Source organism: Cricetulus griseus, chromosome 2 (assembly GCF_003668045.3).
Source record: "Cricetulus griseus strain 17A/GY chromosome 2, alternate assembly CriGri-PICRH-1.0, whole genome shotgun sequence".
Lineage (NCBI taxonomy): Eukaryota > Metazoa > Chordata > Mammalia > Rodentia > Cricetidae > Cricetulus > Cricetulus griseus.
The window spans coordinates 38,243,537-38,269,272 of record NC_048595.1 but is presented as its reverse complement, the minus strand read 5'-3'; the positions used below and the strand labels follow the sequence as shown (position 1 = coordinate 38,269,272).

At 39.5% G+C, this 25,736-nt stretch overlaps 1 protein-coding gene across 1 annotated transcript in view; it reads left to right on the top strand.

Annotated features, from left to right (window-relative positions):
• The first annotated feature begins 1,681 nt into the window (after positions 1–1,681).
• Positions 1,682–25,736, top strand: part of Spata6 (spermatogenesis associated 6) — a 79,470-nt gene continuing 55,415 nt past the window's right edge. The window contains exons 1-3 of the mRNA XM_035438665.1: positions 1,682–1,726; positions 15,513–15,650; positions 16,866–16,914. Coding sequence (XP_035294556.1) covers positions 1,682–1,726; positions 15,513–15,650; positions 16,866–16,914 — 232 coding nt within the window. The remainder of the gene's footprint in view (positions 1,727–15,512; positions 15,651–16,865; positions 16,915–25,736) is intronic.

Genomic DNA, 25,736 nt, shown 5'->3' with positions numbered 1-25,736 from the left:
TCATCTATTCTTCTAGCCTGTGACCTTAGTATCAATTTATGTCTAAGGATTTGACTACTGTGTACAAACTATAAAAGGAATTACGTAATTATTTCTGTCATGTTGCATGATGTAGTTAAGATTTAGCCCTGTGATGGCATGGATGTAGTACTTTATTCATTTTTATGGTCAAATAATATGTTGTGTGGATATACCACATTTGCTTATCCATTCATTGGTTGAAGAATACTTGAATTGTGTCAACCATTTGGATGCTATGGATAATTATTCTATGCTGGTATATACACTTTTGTGAAGAAATAGGCTGTAAGTGGTCCTGAGAATCCAGGAGTCCGACAGATGCCCTTTATGTCTAGCTTGTTTGGTTCTTCTGAAGAACTTTCAAACATTTTCCATAGTAGCTTTATGATTTTTCTGTGTATTGGAGACATAATAAAGTTATAATTTCTTGCTACTGTCCATGTTTTATTATAGTCATCCTAATTAATGGAGGGGATAATCACATTGTGTTGATGTGCATTTTCCTAATCTCAACCAATGCTGAACATGTTTTCAGATTTGTTTAACAAGTTGGAGAGATGCTCATCTGCATACTTTTCATTGTTTATGGTTCTGTTAGTTCTATGTGATTATAATTTCTGTGTCATCTTGATGTATTTCTTATTACATTTCCAGTTGTTTTGTGTCTTTGTTTATTAGTGTAGTCAATATGGCTCTGTTTTAGTTATAGTTGATTACTATATATTTCTCCATCTTTTAATTGCCAGTTTGTATCTTTGAATTTAAGTGTGTCTGATAGGCATTTATATAATTTATTTAACTAGATGGTAGTGGCTTTTGGTTTTTATAAAATTTGTTATAAAAAACGTTGCAAATAAATAAAACCATCACACACCAAAATTCACTAGGCCTGGCATTTTTACAAATAATGAGCTTACATACATTTAGGGTTGGCATTTAGAATGGAAGCTGTGAGGCTTCATATTAAATTTTATACTTTTAGTATCAAATATATTTTATGTTCTTATCTATGACCTAAAACAAACAAAAAATCCATGACAGAATTAGAACTAGAAAAATAATTAGCTTTGTGTTTCTTTCATAACTCACGTCCATTATCTGCATTCACACAATCTCAGAAACAAACATCTGTTCTCTTTAATATGCAGAATTCAGCTAGGTGTGTGTGTGTGTGTGTGTGTGTGTGCGTGTGTGACCAAATGTCCATTCAGGCACAGGAGAACATGAAGAAAAGAGAACAAGAAAGGCTAACTATAAGGGGATGAAAAATGACTAAATGCTGGAATGTATTAAGGGAGTGGGAGTATTTACAGTTTAGCATAATCCAGAAACTTATATGACTTGTTCTATCATAGGGGAGTGAGAGGATAGAAAGTTCAGGGAAACACTACTAAAAAATTATGAGAACTCAGTTGGTTTGGAGAATAATATACCAAGTCCTTGAGAAGATTCTGTGTGGCTCAGAGAACAGATGGATTGTATGTAAATGAGTCTTTCTGGTACTTGTATTAGTTCCTTGTGTGTTGCTGTGACCAAAATACTTGACAGGACCAACTTAAGCAAGGAAATATTTATTTTAGCTCACAATTTCAGTTCATGATCACAGGCGGGAAAGGCATGGCATTGTTCATGGCAGTGGCAACAAGGCTCCTCTCCTTACATGGTAGCAGACCTCCTGGAGCTGGCAGCTAGATGGGACCTTGAGGTTTGAGCTCCCTTCAAAGCCTGCTGAACTGGCCTGTATCTGAGATTCCAAAACATCACATGTGCTCAACAGGAAGTGCTTAAAGCAGGAAGCTGTGGGGGATAGTCTAGATCTAAATCATGATCTCCCATCTAAAGGTCATCATGCTCTCATAACGAAAAATACACTCAGTCAAAAATTTAAGTGTCATCATTTTTTTTTTTCTTTTTTGATTTCTTCAGACAGGGTTTCTCTGTGTAACAGCTGTAGCTCTTGTAGACCAGGCTGGCCTTGAACTCACAGAGATCCACCCTGCCTCCTGAGTGCTGGGATTAAAGGCAGGCATGTGCCACCACTGCCAGCCTACCACAGTCCCCCCACCAGCTTACCACAGTCTTAATATTGTTCAGACTCACGGTGTTGCAGTTTGGTTTTCTGTTGCTGTGATAAACAACAAGACCAAAAGCAACTGGGGAGGAAGCAATTTCATATTACACGTCCAGTCCAGATCAAAGTCTATTTTGGCTTGCTCTACTAGCTTTCTCATACAGTCCAAGCTCACCTGCCTAGGGATAGCGCCACCAATAGTGGACTGATTGAGGCAGTCTTCCAACTGGGACTTCCTCAGATAATTTAGGGCTGTGTCATGTTGACAGTTAAAACTAACTAGGAGATTCCATTCCTTGTCAACTTGATATACCAGCATGCTATTTTATTCATTCATTCATTCATTCATTCATTCATTTATTTTTATTTTTGTTTTTTCGAGACAGGGTTTCTTTGAGACTTTGGAGGCTGTCTTGGAACTAGCTCTTGTAGACCAGGGTAGTCTGGAACTCACAGAGATCAGCCTGCCTCTGCCATTCACAGCACACACAGCTTGTGTCATAGGCTCAAGTCAGCTCCACTCCACATTTGTGCCTGACCTTGTGGATGTCCCATTGTTCTGGCTTCTTCAATACCTTAGTGATGTCAACTTTTTATTCATCACAGCTAAGTTTTCATCCTCAGAGGACCAGTATTTATTGTCCCACTCAAGCACAGCAAGTTTCATGTCCAGATTCTTAATTCAAATATATGAATCACCTTGACAGAATATTTGAGTGACTCTCAAACTTCCCTGAAACTTGTTCCTGGTACCCATTTCTATCATGGTTTGCTTTTTTGTTGCTGTGATAAACAATATGACCAAAAGCAATTTGGAGAGAAAAAAAGTTTATTTCATATTAAAATTCCAGGTCAAAAATCCATCTTACAGGGAAATCAGGGAGGAACCTGGAGGTAGGAACCATGGATGAATGCTACTTACTGCCTAGCTTTCTCTGGCTTGCTCAGTTAGCTGTTTTGTATGGCTCATCTCACCTGCCCAAGCACCGCCCATAGTGGGATGAGCTCTCCATCAATAATCAATTAAGAAAATCCCCACAGATATGCTCAAGGGCCAATCTGATGGAGGGAGTCCCACAATTGGGATAGTGTCAAGTTGACAGCTGAAGCTAACTAGGATGCAAGGTAATTTCTTAACAGGAGCCCATGTACAATCAAAATCAAATTGTACATTACTCATATGATGTTACGGGGTGAGCTCAAAGGGGAAAAGTAGGATAGTATGAGACAATGAAACCAAAGAAAGACTGAAACCCTGCACGGCCAACATTAAAACCTGAGACTCAGAGTCCAGCACTGGGCCATGTGCTAGTACCAATCTAGGTTCCCGTGAGCTTGGTTACTTCAGCCCCTATGGTCCCACCATTCACTATACTGTCAGAGCCCACATTCTGGGGAGCTTTTGTTGAGTCCAGCCGACTTGTCCAGTCCACAACTGAGAGGGGGAGTGTGGATTGAGAACAAAAATAGACAAGAAACAAGAGATAGAGTCAGGAAGGCACTCCAGTGAATACCAGGAGGGGGGGAAGCCCCAAGTTTTATTACACACAGTCTTTATATACCCCAATCAAAAGTGGAGGAAGGCAAAGAGACTTCCTTACCAAGATACAAAAGAACAAGCAAGTGTAATTACCTTTTCAATACCCAAAACACCATGTAACCACACCCTAAACCAGATATCCTGTTGTCAAGGTAAGATAGACAATAGCCATACCTTAAATATCCTGTTGTTAAAGTAAGACATCCATTAGTTACTTAGGCCAAATATCCTGTTTAATCTTGAGAAAGCTGGAGTAGGTTTGAACTCTCTGACCTTAAGTCAAGATGAAGTGAAGCCATTTCTATGGGCCCAGACACTACATGTGTAACTCCTCTCTTAGACCATCTCTCTTCAGTACTTGTAGCTTTCTTTAATGGATAATTAATGCTTCTGGAACCTTCTTGGGTATAACCTCCAAAGTTCATGCTAGCTCAGGAGTTCTGTAGAGGAATCAGACACCACTATGCATTTTTATTTTACCTCATAGACTTTTCTCTCAAACCTCTGCACAAACCTCCAATGACCCCCTTCATTCTTGCATTCTGAATGTCTGCAAAACTAGTACAGTGTGGATGATGGCAGATACTGCTGCCAGCTCCAGATAAAGCTGGACCCTCTGGGAACATGGCAGGAGTGACTGACCTCTGTGTGTGCTGCACAGCAACCCCTTACCTATGTGGCACTGTTACTGGGAGATCATCAGGACCCTCTGATCTTTTTTTTAATCATTTTTTTATTTTAATTAGAAACAAGATTGTTTTACATGACAATCCCAGTTCCCTTCTCCCTCCCTTCCTCCCCTATCACCCCCCAACTAAAACCCTACCTATCACATATCCTTTCTTCTATTCTTCTCTGACTCAACCTTTCTGCTCCCTCATGACCTCTGCATCTTTCCTCTTCTTCCCTTCTCATTCCCGTAGCTCCCTCCCCCCTCCTCCCATGCTCCCAATTTGCTCAGGGGATCTTGACCCTTTCTCCTTCTGCAGGGGACCATGTATGTCTCTCTTAGTGTCCTCCTCGTTTCCTAGCTTCTCTGGCAGTGTGGATTGTAGGCTGGAAATCCTTTACTCTATGTCTAAAATCCACATATGAGTGAGTACTTATCATGTTTGTCTTTTTGTGATTGGGTTACCTCACTCAGAATGGTTTCTTCTAGTTCCATCCATTTTCCTGCAAATGTCAAAATTCCATTTTTTTCCCCCGCTGAGTAGTACTTCATTATATAAATGTACCACATTTTCTCTATCCATTCTTCAGTTGAGGTGCATCTAGGCTGCTTCAAGTTTCTGGCTATTACAAACAGTGCTGCTATGAACATCGTTGAACAGATGTCCTTGTTGTATGAATGTGCTTCTTTTGGGTATATGCCTAGGAGTGGAATTGCTGGATCTTGTGGTAGACTGATTCGCATTTTCTTGAGGAGTCGCCATATTGATTTCCAAAGTGTCTGTACAAGTTGGCACTCCCACCAGCAGTGGAGAAGTGTTCCCCTTTCTCCACATCCATTCCAGCATGAACTGTCCTTGGTGTTTTTGATTTTGGCCATTCTGACAGGAGTAAGATGGTATCTCAGAGTTGTTTTGATTTGCATTTCTCTGGTGGCTAAGGATGTTGAACGCTTTCTTATGTGTCTTTCAGACATTTTAGATTCCTCTATTGAGAATTGTCTATTTAGTTCTGTACCCCACTTTTTAATTGGATTGTTTGGTGTTTTGGAGACTAGCTTCTTGAGCTCTTTGTATATTTTGGAGATTAGCCCTCTGTCAGATGTGGGGTTGGTGAATGTCTTTTCCCAGTCTGTGGGCTGCCGTTTTGTCTTGCTGACTGTGTCCCTTGTGTTATAGAAGCTTCTCAGTTTCAGGAGGTTCCATTTATCAATTGTTGTTCTCAGTGTCTGCGCTACTGGTGTAATGTTCAGGAAGCAGTTTCCTGTACCAATTAATTCAAGGGTATTTCCCACTTTGTCTTCTAATAGTACCCTCTGATCTTGACTTGAGAGGTTGTGTCTGTTCTTATGCTCCTAAAAGAGGAGAATCCTAATGCAACACACTAGTAGACCAAGCAGTCAAGAGTTAATTAGAACAAGCTGAGAAACAAGAATATGCTCTTTAAAAAAGGAGCAAGTGTCAGACAAGCAGCAACGACCCTGGTCCTAGCAGCCATGGGCCTTACATTTCTCATCTGTTATTCCCTGCAATGCACCTTCCCCAAGGGTGGCATTTCTAGCAAATGGGTATGCTTTTGTTTTTCTCATTGAAATTACATTTTACCCATAATCCATTCTATTTTGAAGATAAAATAAAAGTACGGATTTTACTTACTCCTAAAGTCAAAAAGTTCTCCAGGGAACAGGGTAATGATATTGTGCATACTTCTCATGAGGGTGCCTATGAAGCTGATTTTAGCTGACCCAGCTAAAGACCTCCAGCACCTTTTGGACTTTGCATGCTGTTTTGGCAGCCATGAGCTTGTCCATTTGGAGAGATTGCCACACATTATTTTCACATCTTGTTTCAAGTGACCTTCCTACACTATCTGTGGTCAAGCCAGAGTAACCCCCTGTTAGCGGCATTCTTTCTCTTGGGAGACACTGTCAAACACCTGTCCCCTCCTTATAAAGCTCCAATGACAAACCTAAACACAATTCCACCAGAGTGGAAACCATTGAGTTTTTTAGATAGGTGACCCCAAAGCAGCCTCATCACCAGGGAGTCTCACTCCCCTGTAGATAATGTGTTCCCATAGTTACTTACCTAGTTCCCCTTCAGTTAATTCTCCACAGTCTATACACTCCAGTACCTCCCAAGACTCCAAGGCCACACACAATTAAGGCAGAATTGCATGCAGCTAGCCAGGTTTAGGCATGAGCATCTGGGATCGTAGATGAGGTACTGTGACCCACTCCACCCCTTCCTTGTAAATGGTAACTCTTTCTGCCAGCTGCCTGGGTTCTGCTGCCGCTCTAGGGCCCCAAATAACAAACAGAGTCTTATATTAGTTACAATGCTGCTGGTCAATGACTAAGATTTCTTATTTGCTAGCTCTGTCTTAAGTATCAACCATAACCATTAATCTATATATTTTATAAAGACTTTCCTTATCAAGGACACCAGCGGTATGAGTCCTCTTTTCCTGGGATCATATGGCGACTCCTCTCTACTACATTTCCCAGATTCTTCCTTCTCTCCTAGTCCCACCTACCTTGCTTCCCTATTGGCCAACAGTGTTTCATTCATTAACCATTAAGAGAGACATATACACAGAAGGACTTCTCCCATCATCTCCTCTTTTCTGTCTAAATAAAAAGAAGGGTTTTAACATTAACATAGTAAAATACACAACAAAACAGTTATCAAGTAAGAATTATAGTTACAATATTTAGTCCATTAACATTTAGCAAGATTTAAAGAAAATATTCTATCATCTATCCTATGTGTGTAAGCCTAAGGTCTTATATGTAGCTTATCTTTTTTTTTTTTTTCTTTTTTGGTTTTTCTAGACAGGGTTTCTCTGTGGCTTTGGAGGCTGTCCTGGAACTAGCCCTTTTAGACCAGGCTGGTCTTGAACTCACAGAGATCCACCTGCCTCTGCCTCCCTAGTGCTGGGATTAAAGGCATGCACTACCAAAGCCCAGCTGTAGCTTATTTTTTATAATAACTAATGAAAACTATAACCATAACTATCTGTCTTCAATTCCATCAAAGACCACAGAAGGATAATATATAAACTATAGATCTTACAGAGACATCTCGATACTTGGACAGTCACCCAAAGTTCCTCTGTAATGTTGGGCATCCATCTTCAGCCTATAGGCCACATTGTGTCTAGCAGATTTCTCCATGAAGCAGGAACCCTTCAGGACAGTCTTGTTTTGCAAATTCATCAGTCACTTTCTTGTGGGTCCTGTATGTCCAGTTTATACAGCAACAAACAGTCCAGGCAAGAACAGTTTCTTGCCCAAATGGCTAATCTAGCCTTGTTAAAGGCAAACTCCATATTGAGTTTCTTCAATGCCCATCCTCCTTTCTGATGTAATTGGTGTGCCAAGAGCAGTTGTGTCTCACTGTCAAGAAAAACCCTAACCCATTTAAATGCCATTATTCTGTAGGTCTTTTAAAGGTTTGAAGAATATCCATCTCAAATATATCTCTGTATATCTAGACTACCTTACTAACCTAACTGTAAGTTTTGACTATTAAACCTGACTATATACAATCTGTACTCAATTATGCATCACATTTTAAAAGATCTGTATAAACACTATACCTAAACAAGAAGAGAAATATACATAACACAAAATTGACCTTAAAGTTGTATCAATAAATGAAAATCCATACCAATGCAAAGTATTCATTTCTATATCCTATTCCTCCTTTTTCCTTTAAAAAGCGATTGACTGTGATTAATACCATTTATAAACAACCTCATTTAAATGAAAACAAAAATCTATAAACAATATTTGGGAATTTGGGTGTCATTCATTCCAAACCGCTTCTTGCTGGTTGGGGGCAGTGTTCATACCATGGGGATCATGATAAAACACAGAAACTTGGCTAGGTCCTTGTTTTTGTAGTCTGTAAGGCTGTATCATCTTAGCTGTTTTAGAGGTTGGATCACCTGGGACACTTTCAGGGGGGTCTTGCTTCATCAACCCATTTTAGTCTGGAAGGAATCCGTAGCTTTACATTTTCTGTGGAAACATAAGCAAAAACTCTTTTCCCAAGAACCTGTCCTTATATTTAAATTTAGAAGTCAAAGCATTTTTAAAATATATAAGTTGGATTAATTTAGCAGCACTTATAATCAAATGTATCTTAGCAGCTGTAGTTGTTTCTTCGGCAACCAAACAATTTAGAGACAACACTATAACATAGTATCCAGACTCTCTGAATATTTTCCATCTTTATGTGTTTTTTTTATTACTCTATTTCTTTTACTTTTATGTTTTCCTTTTATGAGACAGGGTTTCTCTGTGCCACTTTGGCTGCCCTTGATCTCACTCTGTACATCAGGCTGGCCTTGAAGTCACAGAGATCTGCTTGCCTCTGCCTCCCAAGTGCTTGGATTAAAGGCATGTACACCATACCTAGCTCTTCTCCTCCTCCTCCTCCTCCTCCTCCTCCTCCTCCTCCTCCTCCTCCCTCCTCCTCCTCCTCCTCTTTCAACACATTATCCTGTTTCTTTTTCTCTCACAAGCCTACATATATTTTTAAACACATTGTAAACCTTTAGAGGTTTTTCTTCATCTAAATTTGTCTTTACTGTAAATCTTTACCTTTTTCTGGTCATGCAGTCTTTTATCTGCTAAACAACATTGCTAAAATTAAAGTGTTGGCCGTTTTAGCCGCTGTCTTTCCAAGATGGCAGGGGTTCATTTATTGCCAGCACAGAGAGCTGTGCTCACTGCCTTGGTCTATGCTGCCATCAAGAAGCATGCTGCCGGCTTGGAGATGTGGTCACTGCCACTACCAGCTGCTCATACACACCATTCAATTGTTATCAGGGCCTCTTAAAAGAGCCATGTAGTATTTCCGTATGCTGAGTCAGGAAGATTTCTTTAAAGGAGCCTAGCAAGTCTCTGCTTGTCTCTAGCAAAACAGAGCCCACCGGAGAAAATGCTGCTAACAAGAAGCCATGTTTATCTCCATTGTTTTGTTTCTAAGATCCCTTTTTAAATTTTTGTGAAGTTTTATGTGTAAGTTCGTAAAACTATGTGGGCACCATTTGTAATAACTCTTTCTGCCAGCTGCCTGGGCTCTGCTGCCACTCTAGGGCCCCCAAATAACACACAGAGTCTTATATTAGTCACAGTGCTGCTGCTGGCCAATGACTAGGATTTCTTATTTGCTAGCTCTGTCTTACGTATCAACCATAACCATTTATCTATATATTTTTAAAGACTTATCGAGGACACTAGCGGCATGTATCCTCTCTTACTGGGATCACATCACGGCCCCTACATTTCCCAGAATCCTCCTTCTCTCCTAGTTCTGCCTAACTTGCTTCCCTATTGGCCAACAGTGCTTTATTTATCAACCAATAAGAGAGACATATACACAGCAGGACTTCCCCCATCTCTTCCTTCTAAATAGTAAGCAAGCCTTATATTGAGGCTGACTTGAAGCAACCACAGCTGTCCTGACATGCATGATATCTGCTATGCTCAGAGGCTAATGTTGTAACACACTGCTACCTGTTGTTCTTTATGTCCTGGGGCAGGGAGGCTGCTGGTCAGTCCCTCTTACAGGTAAGAGGTATTATCTTTCCTAATGAAAGTCTTTCAAGCAGGTTTCAGTTTCATCTGGGGCTTCAAGGTGAAGTGTCTCACCACCCCCCAAACACACATACCTTTCCTATCAGTGTGAGAAGCCTGAGATTTCTATTTAAGGTGGGAACTTCCTTAAAAGTTTCAGAATCTGCATCTATAAAGTCTACACCATCAAATATAATGCTTCTGAATTGTATATATTTTACATAGTTTTGTTCTGGTTTTGGCTCTGAGTTGTCACTATGAACATGGTTATAGCAGCCAGAATTTCCTTCACAAAATAAATTACTCTGGTGCTTTTGAGACCAGATTCACTTAAAACTCCAGGAAATGGGCAGAATGAAGTAAATTTCTTGCTCAGTTCTCTGCAGAACCCTTGTGCCCATCTGATTCCTGTGGACGCTGTCTTTACTGACCCCTTTTCTATCAGCATTCTGATTCTGATCTTCCTGGAATTGTCTGCTAAGCTTTGCTCACAGTGTTTCTGCGCTGCTCCAGCTTGTAGCTCTAAATTCTTCCACAGTCCTTTGCAAACCCATTACTGTAGCCTAGAAACCACAGGGTCAGATTTAGTATTAGCAATCAATACCAATGGTATATTTTAGTGACTAAAATGCCTGATATAAACAATGTGAGGAACAAAGGCTCATGGTTTCATGATGGTATGACAGCAGAAGCATGTGGTAGATTCCACAGATAGTGGCAGGCCAGGACCAGAGAGTTAGATTGGAACCAGGGGTGACTATAAATTTCAAAGGCTTCCTCCTAGTGGTCTGCATCTACCAATGGGGCCCACATCCCCAGACTTTCATAACATCCCAAAGTACTGCTACATGGGGACCAAGCACTCAAAATATGAGCATGTGGAGGACGTTGCAGATTTAAATCATAGCAGGACTGGGATAAAAGACAGTGTTGAAATAAGACCTGTCCAGTGTGTGTCAGACGTCATTCCTTCCTGCTATAACTTGAGATTAATTGGCATAAGGTCAAGGAGGGACGACAGGCAATGCTTCTTTGTAGATTTCAACTTCAGGTGGAATAGAGAGGTCTGTTAAAAGTGTCTGTGTCCTGCTGGAGGTGGAAAGAAAGGAAAATCATGGGAGCTGAGTCTGAAGGAAGTTGTAGGGCTTTTAATTTTCTTTATATCAAATTACTACATATGGAAGAATATATCTTGTAGTACAAAATGCTTTTGTAGTACTGTTATCTGATCCTAGCTATAGTTCTCATGTCTGTTTCTTTCAGTCCACATAGTTCTTCTAAAACCATCCATGTTGCTGCACTCATTGCTTTTCTTCCTTACCAATGGGACATATTTCCTAGACTAGAAACCTCACACACCATTACAATATGGAAGTCTTTTGGTGTCTAGTGTTCCATCTTTGTCTTGTACACATAATGAAATTAACAAAATGGAATAGAGGTCATATATAGTTGGCTTTTGACATAAGCTGAAAATAATTATTTTCTGGCCCCCAATCTGTTCCGGAATCTTTTATTTTTAAGTTTTTATTTTATTTTATTTTGTGTGTGTGTGTGTGTGTGTGTGTGTGTGGTGTACTGTGTACACCACAGTACACCAATAAGAGAGACATATACATATACATTTAATTGGGGATTGCTTACAGTGGAGGCCATAGGAGGGCTTTGGCTCTCCTGGAGCTGGAGTTAGAGGTGATTGTGAACCAACTGAGGTGGGTGCTGCCAACTGAACTGGAAGAGTAGCATGTGCCCTTCACACAGAACATCTCTCCAGCCCCTCTCTATAGAGCTTAGAGGACTACCCACAGTTGGGATGAGGATTTCACATGGTATGGGGAATCTAGGGGTAGTATGTGCTGTCAGGGGTCTGGAGCGTGTGTCTGTCTTGACTAAATCCCCAGGATTTTCTGTGGAGTTTCTGAATATGCTTGCATTTGTTTTTTTCAGTTTTACTTTGTGGTTCTTAAATTAAAACTGGTGTACTGCTTGGTTTGTATTCGTTCATGAGGCCCTTTCTATGAGTGGGTCTGGCTGTGGGTTCTTATTAAGCAGGATTTTTACATCTTCCATGTTTCAAAGTGAACAGGATTAATTTTCCCTGACGACTTACAGTACTTACAGTTGGAAAAAGCCTGACATCTTTTAGTCCGGCAGTTTTCATTTATTCATCCACCTCCTTCAATATGAAACTTGGTAATGGTTTTGAATTCATTCTGCATATACCTTTTGATGGGTGTACTTTTTTTTTGATGGGTGAATTTTCTTTTAATATAATTGTAAGAAAGATAGATTCTCTGCTGTCATTTTTCTGTTTATTCTCTGTGTCTTGGGACTTTGTTTCTCTCCATCATTGTCTCGTCTAGGTCTTGTTCTGTTGCTGTGAGAGACACCATGACCATGGCAACTCTTAGAAAGGAAAGTGTTTAATTGGGGATTGCTTACAGTTTCAGAGGGTTAGTCATTTTTGTTATGAAGGGAAATATTGCAAGCCTGGAGGCAGATATGGTGCTGGAGAGGTAGCTGAGAATTCTACATCTGGATCTGAGATGAGAGAGAGAGAGAGAGAGAGAGAGAGAGAGAGAGAGAGAGAGAGAGAGTCACTGGGCATGACTTGAGCTTTGAAACTTCAATGCCCACCCCTAGTGAAATGCTTCCTCTAATAAGGCCACAAGTCCTCTAATCCCTATGAGCCTTTGGGGACATTTTCATTCAAACCATGATAGCCTCTTCTTTTTGTTCTAATGTTTTTATTGTTAGCTTATTTTTGTGAGTGATTGATAAGAGATTCACAATTAACATTTAAAATTTTTTATATTTGTCTAATAAGTTTATTCTTCTTGCTTACATCCAGTTTATCATTAGTTTAACTGATCCTCCTTAGTTCCATTTACTTTGAAAAGTTTTTGGGTACTTATTTGTTTTACATCCCACCTGTAGTTTCCCCTCCCTGTTTTCCTAGTCCCAGTCCCTCTCCCCATCCCCCTCTGCCCAATCCACTTCTCCATTTCTGTTCAGCAAAGGGAAGGCCTTCCATGTATATCAACAAAAGATGTCACATCAAGCTGCAGTAATATACTAAGCACTTCTCCTTGTATTAAGGCTGGGCAAGGTAACCTAGTATGAGGAATAGGGTCCCAAAAGCCAGTAAAAGAGTTGGATACAGCCCCTGCCACCACTGTTAGGCGTCCCATCAGAAGACCAAGCTTTATAACTGTCCAGAGGGCATAGGTCAGTCCCATGCATGCTCCCTAGTTGTAAGTTCATTCTCTGAGAGCCCTTATGAACTGTGGATAGTTGATTCTGTGAGTTTTCTTATGTTGTCCTTGACCCCTCTGGTTCCTACAATCCTTCCTCCCTCTTTTCAGCAGGATTACCTAGTTCAACCTAATGTCTGGCTGAGGGTCTCTGTCTCTGTTTCCATCAGTTGTTGGATAAAGGTTCTCTGATGACAATTGAGCTATGCACCAATCTATGAGTACAGGAGAAATTTTTTTGTACAACATATTCTGATCATTCTTTTCCTTTCCCCAGTCCTCCCAGATTCTTCCCACCTCCCCATCCATCCAATCCCATGCCCTTTCTTTCTCTCTCTTTTTTTTAATAAAGCAAACAAGCACCAAACAAACAAAAAAATCCTCTCCCCCAATAAAAACCCATACAAGAAACAAAAACAAAACAAAACAAAACATCATCATCATCATCAACAACCCCCCCTCCACAAAAACACTAAATTGGAAACTATAATATGCAAGCAAAAGACAAAGCAATGTGGGACAAAAAGTTTCCAGAGATAACCCTGAGTTTGTTTTGCATTGGTCATCTATTGCTGAGCATGGGACCTGCCCTGACATGTGGCTTTTATACTTAGTCAGACTCCCCTAATGAAAGCTAAATTTGCCTTTACAAGCTGGTGTCAACTGTAATTTGCCAATTGCTTTTTGATTGTTTCACTTTAGTTTCTTTTTATAGCAATTGATATTAGATTTGCAATTATTATCTTAGTTTATATTACTATGTTCTGGATTAATGTCAATTTAATTTCAGCAACACACTAAAATTTTTGATTCTATTTTTTTCTATTTCTTCCTTTCATTATAGTATTATTGTCATAAAATTACATCTTTGAACATATACTATCCCATTAATGGCATGGCTGAACAACGATATTGGAATGTGTCAGGGATTGAAGAGACTGCTGTGTGATGTTTAGAAACTCCATGTTTTCCCTATATACATTCTACCAATGGCCCCCATTGTCTTATGCATTTGAAAGCTTGGTCTGAAGTTAGTGCAACTGTTTCAGAAGTATTAGAGATGTGACGTTGTTGAGAGAGGTGTATAAGGGGACTGGGATTTGAGTTTTCAAAAGCCCAAATCATTCTCAATTAGCTTTTTCTGCCTTGTGCTTGTGGATCAAGATTTAAGCTCTCAGCTACTGCTCTAATGCTATGCCTCCACCATGATGCTCATGGACTCTAATCCTCAGAAACTGCAAGCCCTTAATAAACTCTTTTTTTTTTCTGTAAGATGCCTTATTCATAGCATCTTATCACAGCAATATAAAAGTAATCAAACTACTACTCATATTTACATATCCATCCCCCCCATTCCCTTGCCCTCTCATCCTCCCATGTTCCCCCCCAACCCACCCCCAACTCCTCCCCAGGGATAGTGAGGCCCTCCACAGGGGACCTTCAAAGTCTGTCATATCATTTGGGGGGGGGGGCGCATAGGCCCTCCTTGTTGTATATGGGCTGCAATAGTATCCCTCCATAGAGAATGGGCTCCCAAAGTCCATTTGTGCTCTAGGGATAAAGACTGGCTCCACTGTTAGATGTCCCACAGACTGTCTTGGCCTCCTAGCTGGCACTCACATTCAGAGGGCCGGTTTGGTCCAATGTTGTTTCCCCAGTTTTATGACTAGGGAAATTATGCTATTAGTAGGTCAGGTCCACTGCTTCTGCGGATTTCTCCAGCCCCGTCTTGGCTCCTTTGCTCATCCCTCTTCCCTCTCCACAACTGGATTCCAGTAGTGCTTAGCTGTGGGTGCCTGTTTCTGCTTCGAACTGGATGAAGGCTCTAGGAATATTTAAAATATACTTGGTTAGGCTAGAAAATGAATTTCTGGGCCTTGAAACTTTACCTTATCACTTCTGATGAGAGGATGAATGGACATTTGTTTTAGTATCTGTGTGTTTGGCCAATACAAATACTCTTCAGGGTGATGGGAAATAGAGTCATGCTTTTCTGCAGTTTTATTTCTGTCCTTGAGTATACTGCTTTATTTCTGCTGGGTGCTACTTCTTTGTGAGTAAACGATGTTGAATAACTTTATGTCAGCATTCAGCAGAAAATGAGACCCAAAGGCTGAACTGCTTAAAATTATTAAATTATTAGGTCATGTCTCAAAAACCAGTACATAGAGTTTTAAATGTGGCACACATAACGACATAGAAAATGATGGGTTTCTAAGAGGGAAGGAAATATAAAGGCATCTCACTGAAATCTGTGAGCAGCTGAAAACTCTTGTCTCTGTGGTGGGAAGTGACTGTTCGGCACCATGTTAGTGGGATAGCTCATTTGAATTACAATGCAGTTGCAGCCACTTATCTAATTGCTTTCAGGTAACTTGTCCAGGAGTGGTGCTGAAAGACAAGGAGGACATATATCTAAGTATCTGTGTGTTTGGCCAATACAAGAAGACACAATGTGTTCCAGCCACTTTCCCCCTGGTCTTCAATGCCAGAATGGTGTTTGAAAAGGTGAGTTAAAAAATCAGGCAAGTATTAACAAACAAAAATCCGTGATTCCAGTTTTGAATAAAATCCTGCAACATAAACTATTATTACAGACTATGTGCTTTGGTTTGATTCAAAATGAAAGTTGTAATACATTTAGATTTTTGAAAATATTCCTTTTGTTATGCATTGAATCAATTGCCTTTCCTTGATGTGACACAGCCTGTTTCTAAAACAGCTTAGTGGGCTTCTTACAAAGCACAGCATCTTGACTGCTGAATAATAACTTCTTACAAACTAAGGCACATATAGGTAAACCTATGCTGAGTTTTACTTAGGAATATCTTATGCTTTTCTGTTTTACCCAGTCTCTCTCTCTTCATTTTCCTTAAAAGTGCTGCTATTGGTAATAATTACCAACCATATCCCCTTCCTCCCAGACTTATATTGTCTTCTAGTCTTCCCCTCCCTCCCCCTCCCTTTCTTCCTCTTTCCCTCCCTTCCTCTCTCCCTCTCTCCCTTCTGCTTTCCTCCTCTCCCCCCTTCTTTGCTTTCCTCAAAAATAAAATAGCCCACTATAGGTATTGTGGTAGGTACTGATGACACATAATACACAAGGCGAAACTATCTTTTCCTGGAGTTTAATAAATGCATAAATACAAATAAAGGAAGGATGAGAGATTAGGGGAGAAATACATATATTTTAAAAATGTCAAAGAAGGCAATGATATTTCAACAAAGCTTGAATGAAACTGAGTTACTTGAAGATCTAGAGGAGAGAATTCTAAGCAGAGCACTAACAAACACAAAGGTTTCTTGTGAGGTGGTATACTAGGAAGGTTGATAAGATCATTCTGAGGAGCACAGGTAGGAATTCTAGTGAGCGATAGTAGAGGGAGGCACAGCCAGTTACAAAATGTGAAATGATGGAAAGCCCAGAGAGTTGCTGAAGATTTGTTTGGAGGGTTGGCATGGTGATTTATTCCTGTAACCCCAGGATTTGAGGGACTTTGCAGAAGGATTGAGAGATCAAGACCAAACTGGGCTACGTAATGAGTCTTCTTCACAAAAACCAAACCAAACCAAACCAACAAAACCCCCAAACAAACCAAGATTTTTCTTTGGTTGGGAAGGAAAAGACACTTTGGGAATGTGAATGGGAAAACGGTCTTACTTACATCTTCTTTGGCTTCCTCTTCCCATCCCACCCTCTGCTGTGCCTGTGCCCTCTCCCTGCAGGTGTTCCCAGAAGCAGTAGACCCTGGAGATGTGGTTGCACAGCTTGAGTGTAAGTTTTTAATTTTTAATTACTGATTGAAAAACATTTTAGGAAGTATCATCCTTATGATATTTGATTTGAGGTTAAGTAGATGTTTAAAAGTCTAGTAGGATTTCAAAAATGTTGAACTGAGATATTGCCATAATTAAAATTTCGTTTAAATAATCCTGAAAATAGAAAAACATTTATCTTTTTTGCTGTGGGTAAACAGAGACTTTTTTCCTCTTTCTGTTGTGGTCTATAACAAATTAAGAATTAACTTACATATTTTTGGTCAAGAAGGTATGGAGTGTTCTGCTGGAGTTTCATGATAGGTGGAGCTTTGTCCTGCAAACAAAACTTTAGTGTAGTGGTAAAGAAGTCAAGAGTCTCAAAGCTCAGAGTAGCTTGGCTGAAAATAGCTGTGCCTTTAGTTCAGCAGTTATCATTTTTTCAAGGATCTGGATGACAGTACTACCCACTACCTGTATGGCTCAGTTGGAAAAAAACTGCACAGTCAGCTGTGCTAGGTGTACACTTGGGAAGGACCTGTAGGCTCTGGTTATGAAATGGAAGGCTGACAGTTATGCCTAAAAATAGAAAGTGTCCGAGGTCACAGACTGGTCTTTGCATCTCAAAAGGCCAGTGATTCTGGAATTCATTCCCTTTTGTCCCCTCATGCTTTCTTTCCCTCCCTTACTCTTCTCCTCAGGGACAATCTAGCAACATAAAAACATGGAACCTGGCAACAAGCTAACATTTTAGGATGGAGGGTGCAAATAAACGAGCTTGCTTGCTTTTATGGGATTATGGGCTAGTGACTCATCTGAACAATGCTTTGCATCAGGGCCTATTTCATGTCTGTTCTAGGACCTGACATTGTATTTTCCACTGTGGTAAATAAGCTCAGTGGCAATTATAGGCCTATGTATTTAGTATTTCCTGGATATCTTGTTCAGTATCTGGTAAACCATATCTTAACAAGCATTGAGGGTGACTATTTTTCTCATTTTGAGATTTTCCCATTGAAAGAAACCTACTATTTAGTTAGAAAATTACTTCAAATTACTAATTACTGGTGACTGGTGACTGTTACTTGAAAAGTGTCTTGGTTTCCCTCCCTTTTTTCCTTTTGAGCCTTTACTTATGCAGAGAAATTCTACTTTTTGCCCTCTCACATGTCTTCAAGTGTTGGTATTTCATTGTCCATATCTCGGTACTTGACTTTGCTCTGTTCTTATAGCATATAGTTTGTCTTTATGTGTTGCCTCTCATATAGCTTGCACAGCCACATTCACTAACAAACTCTTTTCTTTTCTTTTGGTCTTCCTTCTGTTACAGTCTTCTTTGTCCCCTAATGATTTCTAATATGGAAAATAAGAACTACACTGAGTAGAGACAATACTCCCCTCAGTGGAGTGATACCCATCTGCCTATCACCTTACTTCAGTAATTTTTGAGGTCTCACTAACCTTATCCCTTGTTCTTGCTGGCCACTTGCAAGATAGGTGGGCTGTTCCAATGCATATTTTATACACTGTGTCATTTTATTACAGGTGTGTAACAGATGGAGGCTCTATAAAAGAATGGCCACTGTGCTGTTTGTCACACAGAACAAACTGAGCAGTTCCTCAGTAAAGTCAAACATTTCCTCATCTGTATCCCAAATGTCTTTTTAAGTGAGCTTCTTAAAATAAGGATCTTGTCAGGCTTTATCTCTGACATGATGTGGCTATTTCTTTAGTTTCTTTTTATCTGTAATGGTGTTTCACATCTTTCTATTTGTTTTTAATGCTGTGAATAAGAAAACTAGGTCCTTCAGAATGTCCTGTCTTTTATATTGTCTAATTGCTACCTTACCAAAGCTCTGTTTGGCTTGCTTATTGCTTGTATTATATAAGCTGTTAATGGAACTGGAGGTGTTTGGATTCAGGCTTATTTTACTTCATTTTGTTATTTGGCAAAAACCCTTGATAGTTGGTGTTGTGTGCTTACTGTGCCATGTCAAGTGACATGGCTATCTTGCCCTTAGAATGCAGAGACTGGTCATTTGGCACTAGGCAGCCTCATCCCAAAACCTCCATTATAACTTCCCAATCAGCCTTTTATCTGCTAGCTTTAGCATCCACTGAGAACCATCTTTTTATTTTTATAACACTATCATTCTCTTGTGTTTTTTAACTATAATTTTTTTGTATGTGGTTTGTGTGTGTGTGTGTGTGTGTGTGTGTGTGTGTGTGTGTGTGTGTGTGTGTGTGTGTGTGTAGGCCTAAAGTGGATGTCTGGTATCCTCCTGGACCATTCTCCACCTTATATAGAGAGAAGGGTTCCTCCCTTCACTGAACCTGGCTTGCACTTAAGGCTAATCTGCTAGCCAGCTTGTTCTGGGGCATCCCATGTCTTTGACTCCTGTGTTCTGGGATTACAGGTGGCACTATCTTTCCCAAAGGCATTTCCTGTGTTTCAGGGAACTTAACTCTGGTCTTTAGCTTGTATGGGAAGTTCTCTGCCTGCTGAAACATCTTCCCAGACTGTGTAGTTATTTCTTACTTTCTTTTTATTGAAAATATTTTTTCATACTATACATTCTGATCACAGTTCCTTTTCTTCCAACACCTTCCAGATCCTCTCCATCTCCCATCCAAATCTAAGGCTTTAAACAAATAGGCACCCCTTAAAAAGAATAAAAACAAAAATAAAGAAAAAGCAGGAGAAACATATATACACCTCCAACACCTAGAAACATTCTCTACCTGATACTCCTATAATTTTTTCTTATCAGGGATTCAGCTCTTCTGAAATACAGTCCCTATAGAAGAGGCAGGGGAAGCCTTTACAATGCCTTCTGTTCTTTCTTGTTAAGTAGCTTCAGCAAAACTTACATATCATGGAATTCATCCCTTGTAGTTAAGCAGATTTTAGGATGCTTATGCAAGTGTGAGACATTGCCACTCTCCAGTTTAGTATATTGCTGTCACACCCAAACCTTCCCTGAGGTATATTTATTCAACCCCTGTGTATTTATTCAACTTTCTTGGCCCACCAGCTTCTAAATAATGACATGGAGACTTATTATAATTATGAAAGCTAGTCCTTTAGCTTAGAATTCTTCCCAACTAGCTCTTAATACGTTTAATTAATCTGCTTCTATTAGTCTACATCCTGCCACATGGTTCATTCCTATCCTCCATAATGTATGCCTGACTCCCTCCACGTCTCACTGGCGTCTCTCACCTCTCTTCTTCTCAGAGTTCCTTTCTTTCCCCGGAAGTCCTGCCTTTTCTCTCCTGCCTACCTATTGGCCATTCAGCTCTTTATTAAACCAATCAGGTCCCTTAGGCAGGCAAGGTAAAACATCAGTACATCTTTACAAAGTTTGCTCAAATATCCTGTAACAAACCCATGTCTGCTTCCACTTCCCAGGAACCTCTCATCTATTTCTCTCTATAGACTTGCCTTACCTCATTTCCCCCTCTCTAGCTTATTAATTTAGAATAATATTTTTGAGGCTCCTTCATATTCTTTTATATACAAAACGTTCATTCCTTTTGATTGCCAAATAATACTTCTTTATAATAAGCATTTGGACTGTTTGGCTATTGTAAATAGTGAATTCATTTTGTATCTGCTGGTTTGCAGGCTAAATATATGTTTAAAATTTGAATATGTAGTGAACATGTTTTTAAAAGTCATTACACCATCTTACACTCCTTCACAAAGGTTTGTTTTGCCATGTTGTTCCCAAGACTCCATATTGTTGGTCTTTTGGTGTATATAGCTATTTTGGTGGGTTTATAGGCATATCCCATTGTATTTCAAATTTGTAATGATTTTGAGCATCATTCCATGTGCTTATTAGCCATTCATATTTTCCTTGTAAATACTTATTCATGTATTTTGCCTGTTTTTGAATTGTATTGATTGCCTTCATGTTAAATTATATAGATTTTAATTTTTAATATTCCAAATGTAAGCCCTATGTCAAGTGACAAATTAGAAAATATTTTTTCCTAGTCTGTCAGTTTTTTTTTCCATTATCATAATGATGCCTTTTGATGAATTAAGTTTATTGTTTCAGTTTTTTTCTTTTATGGTTTATGCTTTTGGATTGTGCCTATGACATTTTGGTCAACCCAGGGTCACATCAAATTTTTTGTGTACTATTCAAATTAGTAGTTTTAATTCTGTATTTCAGAGCTATGGTGCATTCTGAATTAATTTTAGATATGGTATGATAAAGTCAGAGTATAGCCACCCTCCCACACAACCACATTTTCTCTCTTTCTATGGCTGAATAGCCAGTTGCCCCACTGGTTATAAGATAATCTTTTCCTTCATCAACTGTCTTTTGTACCTCACTTAAAAACCAGCTGACTGATGTGAAGTTTCCTTTTGTCTGTTCGTTTCATCTACATATTTATCCCTATGTGAATAATATTATCTTGCTCATTTTAGCTTTATAGAAACTTTGAAACTAGACTGTGTAAGTCTTGGCTTCTTCTATGTTAAGAAAGTTGCAATTGTTACACTTCATGTGATTTTAAACAATAATTTTGTAAATGGCCTGAATTCCATGTTTTACCTCATGTTGTAACACATAGTCAAAATATGAAGGGGGATGTAATTTGCTTTTGGATTATTGGGGGAAGAGAGTAAGGGAATGGAAAAGAGAGAGGAGAGAGAGAAAGAGAAAGAAAGGCAAAGACCTGCTTGCCTCTTTAGAGGAACAGTGAGAGTGAGTGGGAGTTGATGGAGCTTGTCTCTTAAAGAGAACTTTTGCACCTGTGTCCAGAGCCAGGGAGGGTATTGCTTGCCATGGGCCCCAAGAGGCAGGGCCAAGGTGTGCCTGAATGCTAACAATGGGTGCTGTGGGGGCAATCCACACCTATCTCTACAATGAGCTTCCATTGTAGGTAGACAATGGCAACATGGCACCATCACAGAAGTGACAGAGACTGTTCACTTCAATAAAAGATAAAATCTCAATCATCCTAGCAAAGACAAGCATTGCAAATGAGGAAAGTTGATGGACTAAGATGGAACCTTTCAGATTTCTACCTACCTATTTTACTAGTGGGATTGTGAATCACATATTGTCACACATATTATCCATGATGAAGCTGTATTAGATTTCTGAGAGCTTGTAAGAAAACTCCAAGTAAACAAGACAAGGGTTTTGTAACCTCTGTTTCTCCATGACATGGATTTATTCTTGGAATGGGCTTTCCTGCTCCTCCCAGGTGTAGTAAATAGGGGTGGTTTACTTTAGATTACCCACCATTTTATCCATTATTATTCAGAATGATGCTTCCAAGCACGAGTTGTTTTCATGACTGTGTGCACAGCCTAAACTCATGTGACCTTGCCATTGTAACTATATACAACTTGAACTCAAGTGAACTTTGCTCACATTACCTTGCTTAACCCTCAGAATATAAATTGTCAGGTTCCCTGAATAAAATTGGCTATTGCCTCATTGTTCTAGAAACCAAATAGTGCACAACACATATAATTTCCAATTGTTTAAGAATGCAAAACTTGTGTGCTTGCCAATCAAAATCTAAATTCCGTTAAGTAAGAATATGTTATCCAAAATCAAGTTGAGCATTGTCTAAACGCTGATTGGACAAAGGGATCCTGAGCCCTTTCACAGGCTGCCAGATAAATGGGCAGATCCCTTACTGACCTCAGATCAAGGGATTCCAGTAATCCTTGGACACAGGAATTACTTAAATGTCCTTTGTTATCATTGATATGATGTATTGTTACTGTACTCTTATTACTATTGGTTTTACTCTAGAACTGAACTCCTTCCATTCCACACCCCACCTGCTTCTTTGGGGGTTTCCAGAGACCCTAAATCACTGTGTGCTTTAAGGAAGTACAGATGTATATAGTGCATTCTCATTACTGTTGTTCCCCACTCTAAGCCACCCCAATTCATTTCGTCTCCTCTTCCTCCCTACATGGCCTTTTTTCCCCATTAATCTTGATTTGTTTTGTTTTGTGGCTCACTGAGTTTAACCAGGGTCATCTATGTGACTATGAGTTTGAAACTTATTGGAAACTGATGGGGTTATCAGTGGGTTTATAACTGAAGACAACTTTATCCTGATGAGCCAATAATTCATCAGGGAGTAGTAGGGCTCCAGGAGCCTCTCCACAATCCATGATTGACTGTTGAAATGTTCAGTCTCCTGCATGCCCATTGCTGGCAGTTGCAATTATTATTAAATCACGATTGCATTCATTGTATCATGTCAATAATATATAGTCTCCACAACCTTTCTCTATCTCTTGGCTCTTTCATTCTTGCCAACTAGTCTCTTCTGCAGTGTTTCCCGAACCTTTGAGGAGATGTGGTATAGATGTTCTGTTTAGGGCTGAGTATTCAACAAAAACATATTCATAGCACCTTGAATGACATTCATTACAAAGAGAAGCTTCTCTGAGTAAGGCTGAGAATTAGCCTTCATCTTGTGGGTATAAACATAGACACTTAGAATGCAACTTGAGTCCATGACATGTTATTGTAATCACACAGGCCTTATTTCCTGACCTGTATAAGGAGTTCCCATACTTGTCAGTACTGAAGTCTTTGCTCTGTGACCTTTCATGCCTATAGTTTGAAGTCATCTCAATATAAGCTAGGGTCATTGCAGAAGCCTCTACAAGATCTGGCTATAGGCAAGCCTGTCAGAAATTTTCTTAATTAGTGATGAATGGGAGAAGGCCCAGCCCACTGTGAGTGGGGATCCACCCCGGGTTGGTGGTCCTGGGTTCTATAAGAAAGCTGAGAAAGCCATGGGAAACAAGCCAGTAAGCAATACCCCTCCATGGCCTCAGCATCAGCTCCTGCCTCCAGTTCTTCCCCTGCTTGAATTCCTGTCCTGACTTCCTTCAGTGATGAACAGTGATGTGGAAGTATAAGCCAAATATACCCTTTCCTCCCCAAGTTCCTTTGGTCATGGTTTTATCACAGCATAGCAACCCTAAGGAGGACACCTGTGGAGCCAATTCTTCTATACTAAGGATACTTTAGAGTGGAAGGTTATTGACATAATTTGCACTCTTAAGACACTAAGTGCCTCCCCAAGTCTGTGTTAAAGGCTCAATTTCCAGTGTAGCATTATGGGCAGGCATGTGAAGTTTAGAAGGACGGACTTACTGGAAGTCCTTAGGTAATTAGGGATATGGCCTTCTCAGCTCAGGAAGGCCATTGTTTTTACTATGCCATGATGCACATCCTTCTGCAGATGTCTAAGATGACGATGCTGCTGATCTTGGGCTGGAACATCCAGAATTAAAAACTCAAAGCCTTTCTCTTTATATCCTTGTAAGTTAGGTGCCTCAGTTATTTTGTTGCAGTAACTAAAAGCTAACACAAACATGTTCTTAATATTAATGCCAAAGCAAAGAATGTAAAAAAGACACTACCGTTTAAACAAAAAACTGATCAATTTCTCCCTAGCACTAGTATATAGTTTTTTTCTCTAACAAAATGAATAACTTTTCCTCTTTTATTTACTCTGTGACTCTAATGAATATATCTCTTATTCAAAACATACTAGATATTTGATACCCAAAGTATTAAATATAATAACTATAGCAGCCCTCCTTCTCACTACTTTATGACCCCAATAACTATCCTATTAACCTGTCTGGGGCTGTGATTCTTTCTTCAGGAGCATATTTTGTGTTTGAGAGTTTAAAACAGATGATCTGTTTCAGATCCCTCTAACATTTGACAAAGAGAAGACATGATTTATATTTTACACTTCAGTAGATTACTAGGTTTCCCCATTGAGTAGCGTCCTGTAGAGAAAAGTAGTATGCTGATTAGAGCTGGTACTTCTCAGTTTATAGGAACTAAGGCTTACCTGATATATGGGATCTGGAAAGCGATTTCAGGTGAGGATTTAAGGGCTGAGAATAAATCCTTTGAAGTCTGTGAATGGGAGTGCCCCTGTGTAAATCCCCAGGAGAGCTTGTGGGACTCAGGTTTTGCATTTTAAGTCCACAGGAACATTCTAAAAGTGTAGAGCCCTCAAGGTAGGCATTTAAAGGAAATTACCATGGTGGTTTGTGTCATGGAGCAGAGGCTAACAGTGTTCTGACGTTTCTGCCTGATGTACTTACTGCAGCCTTTTTATTTACTGCACGTGACTAGAATTTCTGGGGTATTTTAGTACATTTAATGTGTAACTCACACTAACAGTACAAGTGTAAATGAGAATTTTTACAGAGGAAGAAGGAACATAGTTTTTAGTTATACCATAAAGGGCAGCTATAAATGAGACTAATTGTACTTCATGTTCCAGGAGATATGTTTAAATTGACTTACTGTTGGTATCCAGCTGATCAGATCACTTCTATAAAAAGCTTTCCTTTAATAATTTAATCTTTCTCCCCAAAGTATTTTAACTATAGTAAAATATACATAACATAAAAGTTACCACCTTAATCATCATAAGTGTACAGTTTAATTTTGTGTGACAATCACCACCCTGCATTTCCCTAACGCCCTAATTTATCTTTCAAAACTGAAGCATGAAACAGTAACTTTATTCTACTTATCTGCCCATTCTACTTTGTTTCTATGATCATGAAAAAATTCCTTTATTAGTGAAAATTGTTATTTGTCTTTTTTTTTTGAACTGGTTTATTCCACATGGAAGACCTTCAAGGTTCATGTCACAGAATGTCAGAAGTTTCTTCCTCTTAAGGATGAGTAATTTTCCATTGTATGTTTATAAAACATTTGCTTCTTCTCTCCATTGATGGATACTTGGGTTGTTTCTGCCTCTTCAATATTGTGAATATGTTGCTGTGAACATGATGTGCAAATATGA